The sequence below is a fragment of the Lycium ferocissimum genome, chromosome 12 (genome assembly GCF_029784015.1).
Source record: "Lycium ferocissimum isolate CSIRO_LF1 chromosome 12, AGI_CSIRO_Lferr_CH_V1, whole genome shotgun sequence".
NCBI lineage: Eukaryota > Viridiplantae > Streptophyta > Magnoliopsida > Solanales > Solanaceae > Lycium > Lycium ferocissimum.
Window position 1 is genome coordinate 42,555,982 of NC_081353.1, and position 8,729 is coordinate 42,564,710.

Consider the following 8,729-nt stretch of genomic DNA (forward strand, 5'->3'; position numbering starts at 1 on the left):
GCTTTCGCAATTGCCGCCAACGAGAGCAACGAGACATGGAGGATGTTCTTGACTCATCTACAAACTCATGTTATTAAGGGTCGTCAGGGCATATGTGTCCTATCGGATCGTTATAAAGGCATATTGCACAATATGTGTACTCTGGAAGGGTGGCAGCCTCCACATGCTTACCATCGATATTGCTTAAAGCACTTAAAGGCTAATTTGCAAACAAAGTTTGGAAATGGCACTGTAAATAAATTGATATGGGGGGCTGCGATGCAGCATCAACAAAGAAAATGGGTTGCAAAAATAGAGCTGCTAAGGGAAATGAGTGAAGAGGCATATGTTTGGTTAATGAAATTAGAAGTTGAAAAATTGACTCTTTATGCTGATGGAGGAAGGAGATGGGGCATACTCACAACGAACAGCTCGGAGTCTTTCAATGGACTCCTCAAATCTGCTCGAGGACTACCTGTCACCGCAATGTAAGACTAACTTTCAAGCAGGTCATGGAGCGATTTGCGGATAGGTCAAGACAGGCCATAGCTATATTAGCCGACGAGGGAACATGGATGCCAAAGCCCTACAAAAAAATAGAGCACTATAGAAGAAAGGCAGAGGGTCACCAAATGATTGAGTATGACGTCGTTCAATGAGTGTATGAAGTTAGAACGGGTTATTGCGACGGAAAAGGAGGAAACAAACATATCGTTACTGAGCGTACACAATCATGCACTTGTGGTAAGTGGCAAACGTACCACATGCCATGTTCTCATGCAGTCAAGTGCTTTGAGAGAATGGCCAGAAATGTAACTGATTATGTAGCGGAGGAATATAAGGTCGTAAAATACTTTAAAGCATATTCCGGCCAATTCCGGCCCCTTGGTGATCAAGCTTATTGGCCAGTCGCGTCGTTTTCTATGATTGCGAACAAGAACCATATCCGTGAATTGGGAAAAAACAAGCTAACCCGTTATCACAATCAAATGGATATTAGCGAAAAGACTTACTCTCGCAAGTGCTCGACATGTAAGCAATTTGGGCATGATAAGCGTTCATGTGGACAAAACTCTCGTGGTGGCAGCACATCTGGAAGTAGAAGAGTGTCTAGAACTTGATTTTTTTTTTTTAGTCTATTGTAATTTAATGATGTATTTCATTGCTAATGGAATGAAATTTTTTTCAATTATTATGAACCTCTCGTATTGGATGAATTATTTTTAAATATTATATTTATTTTTGCACATTCAAAATGTGCGGATTACACAATACAATAACAAAATAAAAAAGACATAAAAGAATCCGCACCCTATAAAATATGGCACTTAAACCTAAATATAACAAGTTTTCAGATGTACTTCGGAGCACTTTACAACCCCTAAAACGACAATCCAAATGTATATGTATACTTGATGTAATGAGTCGATATTATTGTACACTAAAAAAAATATTAAGGTCTATATAAAATATTTATATTCCGGTGTTTTGAAACCTGACTAATCTTCGATCAAAGTACGCAAAAAACCTTAATTTTTGAGTTTGATAAGAGAAAAATAAAGGTTGGGTCGGGTTTTAGGTAAGGGTTTCACGCACAGATTCTGTGCGTGAAAGGGACAAAATGTAAATGTACAGTTTGGCCCTTCACGCACAGAATCTGTGCGTGAAGCCTAGTTTGGTTTTTTTTTTTTTTTTTAATGGGTTAGTTTGGTTCCAAATTTTTTTTCTGAGTTACAAAAGTGCCGGACTCCTTGCCAACGTTGACTGTGATTCACTTTCCTTTACTATTCATAGGGTTTTGATTACAAGTTGGCTACTATATATTGTTGACGTATGTTATGTAAATGCATGAATTTGTCAACGGACCCTATGCTAATGACTAAATTAAAGATTATGGTTTTTGTAGGGATGACGTAAGTTGTTTAACATTGATCTTATTTTTTTTTTGACTATTCATAATTGCATGACTACTAAGGAAAAGTAAAGTGATTAGCTTGCAATAATAAGGCAAACTTCCAACTGTAGACAGCTATAAGGGAAAGAAAGAAACAGTCGTTATGCATATTTTGCCACTTGTGCGTGGACATGGTCACCTTAAAATCGAATCTTTTTTGGGTAAGGAGCATTTTGTTTCTACAATGAAATTGGCTAATACAACCTGGATTAACGAGACCTAAAATGGATAACGAACAGCGGGTAAAAACAAAAAAGAAAAATTTGGTGTGGACATAGTCATTTCTTGAAAATACAAATTAATTAAATCAAATAATCACTTTTACCAAGTGTATTCGATATTTACAAAAAATAAAAATAAAAAAATAAAAAATTATCCACCCTCCCATGAAACATGTAACAACTAATTGAAGAACTAACTCATCAACTAAATTTGTATAGCTTTGTTCAAGTCTTCCAAGTCCTACTGTTGGCGGAATAATTCCAGTTTAGTTGGCAGCAAGTGTCGCGATTTCTTAGCTGGATGAGGACTTTCCACCTCATCCTCGCCCAAGTCAAAACCTGGCCAAAATTCTGGCAAAGCCGGAATATTCAAGTCAAAGCCGCCACGCTGGCTGCTCGTGAACCCCACACCGCTAGATGACGATGACGTCACTTTCCCCTCGTAGTGACGCCTCTTATGACCGCCCAAAGCTTGTCCAGTTAAAAAAGTCTTGTGGCATATGGAACACTCGTGAGTCCTTCCGCTAACGTTGTTAGCTGACGTGGCACTGGTCGTGGTTGTAACGGAGTGTTCGTTGACTTCACCCTTAACGAGTTGTTTAGTACGATGACTAGCTTTGTGTCCTCCTAAAGCTTGATAAGAACCAAAAGACTTACCACACACTGAACACTTGTACAAATTCTTTGATATAACGGGTGTCGTTGAATTGGTTGTAAAATTATTATTACAGCTACGTGCTAGCATGAGAAGACAAAAAGCTAAGGATTCTTCTTCATTTATTGGATGTTGCTCCATGATACTACGAGGTCGTTTTGATCTCTTGCCCTTAGTCCAAGACTCAAGGTAATTTTGAGTACTTGTAGTTTCAAATTTAAATGATGGTGGAGTTGTGGTAGTTGGAGAGTTCAAAGCTTCAAGTGCCATTGCTAGCTGGTTTTTCTTGAAAGAAACAAAGATGTAAAAAATTGTGGAACTCAAAGTAGTGAGTAAATTAAGAATCTATGAATGGAGAGAAGAGAGAAGATTTTTGAAAGCTTGGTGAGTGAAGTTGTTAGTGGGTTGTATATAAAGGGGTGTGGTGAGAAAGAGGAGGAAGTTGCGGGACAAGGAGTAGGAAGGTCGTAATTAGGTGGTCGCTTAAGTACTTGATAAAGATAAGGGAAGAAGAGTGGAGCACGTTTGAGAAAGAGATTGCTTGAGGGCCACGTGGAACTTATTTTTTCCGAGTACTCATTCGGTGTCCCATACCCACTTTAGGGTCGGATAATGAGCCTGTTTGGATCTCAATTTATTTTTTTTGGCTTTAAATTGTTTTAGAACATAAACTGCTTTTTTACATAAATTAAAATTGACGGCTCAATTATTTTTGAACTATTTTAGCGCGATTTAACGACTTTAAAGCTGACCAAGCAATCTTCAAAAAAAAGTGAATAACTTATAAGCAACTTATAAGCCAACCCAAATGGACTCAATATTAGGATTCGCACATTACGGAGCTCATTTTTAGGACAACGCTTCCAACAAAAAAAGATTATTCCCAAAAATTCGAATCCAAAACTTTTAATTAGGGTGAAGAGATCTCCGACCACCCCATCACAAACCCACTTTAGTTGGGCCAAGTGGTGACTGAATTAAGTCTCAAGAAGGGCGGCAACAAACCCATGCCTAGATGAAGGGATTGGGGCCGGTTGCCCAAGCGAGTATTTTTATGGTAAAATTTCTCAAACGACTACCTTATCAGAACTATGCTTCCCTACCATTCTAGCCTACCCTTTTAATATTACCATTCGTAGCTAAAAATCATCCGATTTGTGTATGTTTTCGCATGTATTTGTTGCCGGCAAATACATGAGCATGCGGTAAAAATAAGCGAAATGTGCCCCTTTATTTGCGTTTATCCAGTGGGTATTAAATGAGAAATTAAGACATTTTTTACCTTCTTTCAAAAATCTCCGTAATATTCTCTTTCCTCACGCGTTTCTCTCCTTCCATGCATTCTTGAACATTCAAACGTAAAATTCAAATTTCGTTAAATCTTCAACACCTTGGAAAATACATCGACAAACAAACACGATCAATCAACGAACCAACGTATTTGAAGTTTTCAATATTGATTTCGTTTTTTTATTTACCGATGTATTTGATAGCATAACTAATGTATTCGACGTTTCCAATCAAACTCCACGTATTTTATATTAAATATCATGTATTTGTGCGAGTAACAATTTAAATCACCCATGTATTTAGTGGTAATGTATTTGAAGTCTTCAATATTGATTTCGTTTTTTTATTTACCCATGTATTTGATAGCATAACTAATGTATTTGAAGTTTCCAATCAAACCCATGTATTTTAAATTAAATCTCATATATTTGTGTGAGTAACAACTTGCATCACCCATGTATTTGATGGGATTAATTTGAACAAAATACATAAATATATAGAAACTTACCATGTATTCATACGTGTATGTATTTAAAACTAGATGAACCGATGGAATTAATTTGAACAAAATACACAAATATATAGAAAAACTTACAAAATACACCACCAACCACAAATTGGGTAGTTATATCATAGAACATACACAAATACATATATTTTTCGTCTTCTCAAACCCTAAAAAACTTTCTCTCTCTTTACTCTCATGTGCATATACCATAACCACCACCATGGTCAAGAAATAATCGCTTCCACCTTGATTTTTTGTGGAAGAATAATAACACAAAATAGCGAAAATTTCACGAAACAAAGGAGATGGGATAGAACGTATACTTTAAGGCTTCTTTTTTCTTTTTGGAAAAAAAGAAGATAAAATAAACGAATCTTCTTGATCAAAGTAGAATAAGTTGAAATTTTCGTTGAAAGTGAAGATAGGAAGAGAAAACGATCATAAAAGGTAAGAAGTTATGAAAAGGGAGAGAATGTAACGTATATTAAGTGATTAATATATCATAACATTAAAGGGGATATGGGATTGGAGTGCTAATTTTTAGGTGTATTTGTGAAATGGTAATTCAAAAGATTATCGTGTAGCTATAATAGTTAAATTAGAAAAATATTTAGTTATTATTAGTAATTAAAATAAAAGGTAGTTATTACCATTAATTACGTATTAGAAGTAGGCATTTATAACGCGTAAAAATTCCTATTTTTATTAGTGCAAAAAGGCCGGGAATATGCCTAATGCATGTGGTGTAGACTATGGACTCCTTCAAAAGTCAAAATATCTCCTCACAAGATATAAAAAATTATTTCCTCCGTCTCATAATAAATGTCACCTTAATCAAATTTTTTTATCCCATAATAAGTGTCATTTTAGAAAATGAAGACGTAAATTGATTAGTTTTTTCAATTTCTACCCTTAGACAATAAAGTAACATCCTAAACGATTGACTGAAAGCCAGCCATAAGAACTTGGCATTGTTGAATTTCAATGTCAAAAGATTTATTTTGGGGCATTAACTCTAATTAAAAGGTAAAAGTAATTTATTTTTATTATATAGGGGTAATTTGATAAACTCGACATTGTGCATTATTGGTTTCTTAATATGCGTGTTTTTAGCTAAGGTGACACTTTTATGGGACGAAAAGTACTTAAATAGTTTATGTGGAAAGGCGGGGGGGGGGGGGGGGTTAGTCTCCTCTTCTCATCTTCTCTTTATTTAGTACTCTCTCTAAAAAGAGTAACACTTTTCGTTTTTCGAGTCAAATTTTTTTAATTTTAATCATGCATTTGAACATAAAATCTTTAATTTTTTTTTGAGATAAAATTTATATATTTGAAAATTACGTAAAAGCATTTTAATAAGTCACCATAATTAATAATTTAAAATATTTAAAAGACATATTACAAAAAAATTGGCGGTCAAGTACAACTGGATTGACTACCAAAAAGCGAAAAAAGTGTCAATCTTTTTTGGGACGGAGGGAGTAATAGTATTAGTAGTATTCGCGTAGTATTTTATTTTTCAATTTTCAATAAGATATGTTGCTTTATTTGTTTTGTTTATCTTCCTATTTTGTTGTCGTTATTTTCTTTTCAACCATGTTTTGATTACACTTCTTTTGAGCTAAGGGCCTATCGGAAATAACCTCACTAATCGACAAAGGTAGGATAAGGTTTGCCTACATCCTACTTAGGAGTGTTCTTATGGAATTACACCGGTTATGTTGTTGTTGTTGTTAGTTTATTTGACCAAGTTTTTGGAAATTCAATGGTATTTCTTTTATATGCAAAAATACTTGTTTTAGAGTTAAAAGTGTTTAAGCTAATTTTTGAGAACAAAATTATCTTTTTTGGGTTGTAGAAAAATTAATTACAAAGCTAAAAGAATAATTTTCCCCAGAAGCATTTTTAAAATTTTGGCAAAATATAAATTGGTGGTCTAATATTGTAAAAATATTTTTCATATTGATTAATCAATCATAAATTGCTATTCTCCAAATATATATATAATGATGTGATTATATAAATATATATGTACATTATTAGTGCATAAAAATTAGAGTCAACTGAAAACTATAAAACCTTTTAAGTTCTACCACTGCATCCATAATCCAACAGTAGTAATCAGTGTTATTTCGCACTATTTGACCTAAATCTTGTCTGACTTTATCAGCAGCCAGCAGCCGTGCTAACAACTTGCCAACGTTGACTGTGTTTCCCTTTCCTTATACTCTTCATAGGGTTTTATTACAAGTTGGCTACTATAAATTGTAGACGTATGTAAATGCATGAATTTGTCAATGGACCCTATGTTAATGACTAATTAAATTAAAGATAATGGTTCTTGTAGGGATGACGTAAGTTGTTTAACATTGTTATTATCTTTTTAACTATTCATTATTGCATGACTACCAAGGAAAGAGTTAAAATGATTAGCTAGCAATTATAAGGCAAACTTCCCACCGTAGACAGCTATAAGAAAAAAGAAAGAAAGAAACATTCGTTATGCACATTTTACTACTTGGGAGATGGTCACCTTAAAATCTAATCTTTTTGGTAAGGAACATTTTGTTTCTAAAATGAAATTATTCACTACTAACCACATTAGCTAACCTAAAATGGATAAATTTAATACCGGTAAAACAAAAAACAAAAAAAGAAAAATTAAGTGTGAACATAGTCATGCCTTGAAAATATAAATTAAATCAATTAAATAATCAAATAACCACTTTTACCAAGTGTACTCGATATTTACAAAAAAAATAAAAAATAAAAAAATAAATAAATTATCCACCCTCCATGAATCATGTAACAACTAATTGAAGAACTAACTCATCAACTAAATTTGTATAGTTTTGTTCAAGTCTTCAAGTCCTACTGTTGTTGGAATAATTCAAGTTTAGTTGGCAGCAAGTGTCGTGATTTCTTAGCTGGATGAGGACTTTCCACCTCCTCCTCGCCTGAGCCAAAACCCGGCCAAAAATTCTGGCAAAGCCGGAATATTCAAGTCAAAGCCGCCACGCTGGCTGCTCGTGGACCCCACACCGCTCGATGACGATGACGTCACCTTCCCTCGTGGGACACCTTTTATGACCGGCCTTGTCCGGAGTTGGAAGAGTCTTGTGACAAATGGAACACTCGTGAGTCTTTCCGCTAACGTTAGCTAGGACGTGGCACTGGTCGTGGTTGTAACGGCGTTTTCGTTGACTTTATCTCCGTTAAGGAGTAGTTTGAGTACGGTGACTAGCTTTGTGTCCTCCCAAAGCTTGATAAGAACCAAAGCCTTACCACACACTGAACACTTGTACAAATTGTTTGATATAACGGTGTTATTGAATTTGTTGTAGTGGTAGTAAAATTATTATTACCGCTACGTGCGAGCATGAGAAGACAGAAAGCTAAGTATTCTTCTTCAGTTGGTTGTTGTTCCATGATGCTACGAGGTCGTTTTGATCTCTTGCCTTTTTGTCCAAGATTCAAGGTAGCTTTGAGTAGTTTTCTCAAATTGAAATGAGGGTGGGGTTGTGGTAGTTGGAGAATTCAAAGCTTCAAAGTGCCATTGCTAGTTGATTTTTCTTGAAAGAAACAAAGTGTAAACAATTGTGAACTCAAAGTAGTGAGTAAATTAAGAATCTATGAATGGAGAGAAGAGAAAGATTTTGAAAGCTTGGTGATTGAGTGAGTGTGAAGTGGTGATTTTGGATATATATAAAGGGTGGGGTGTGTGGGGAGAAATTAGAGAAGGAAGTTGCGAGACAAGGAGTAGGAAGGTAGTAATTAGGTGGTTGCTTAAGTAATGTAAAGAAAATGGAAGGTTAATTGAGCACGTTTGAAAGAGATTATGTTGCTTGAGGGCCAAGTGGAACTTGTTAAGTATTAGTTGGTCGACTGAATTAAGTCTCAAGAAGGGCGCTTACACAAGCCCACAAGCTAGGATGAAGGGATTGGGGTCGGTTGCCTAAGCGAGTATTTTTATTAGTGAAGAGGGGGAATATGCCCAATGCAAGTGGATAGATTATAGATTCCTTCAAAAGTCAAAACATCTCTCAACAACAAAACTTTTAATATAACCCGGGAATTGGGAAAAGTTTTTTGGAAAAAAAGGACGCAATCTTTTCTTATCGT

General features: G+C 35.1%; 1 protein-coding gene and 1 pseudogene across 1 annotated transcript; both read right to left on the minus strand.

The window, feature by feature from the left end:
* Positions 1–2,211: 2,211 nt before the first annotated feature.
* Positions 2,212–3,235, minus strand: LOC132039802 (zinc finger protein ZAT10-like). Its single transcript, XM_059430328.1, has one exon. It carries the CDS (start codon positions 3,077–3,079, stop codon positions 2,396–2,398), a length of 684 nt encoding a protein of 227 aa, XP_059286311.1. The 5' UTR covers positions 3,080–3,235; the 3' UTR covers positions 2,212–2,395.
* A 4,102-nt stretch (positions 3,236–7,337) lies between these two features.
* The window catches only part of LOC132039331 (zinc finger protein ZAT10-like), a 1,738-nt pseudogene continuing 346 nt past the window's right edge, over positions 7,338–8,729 (minus strand).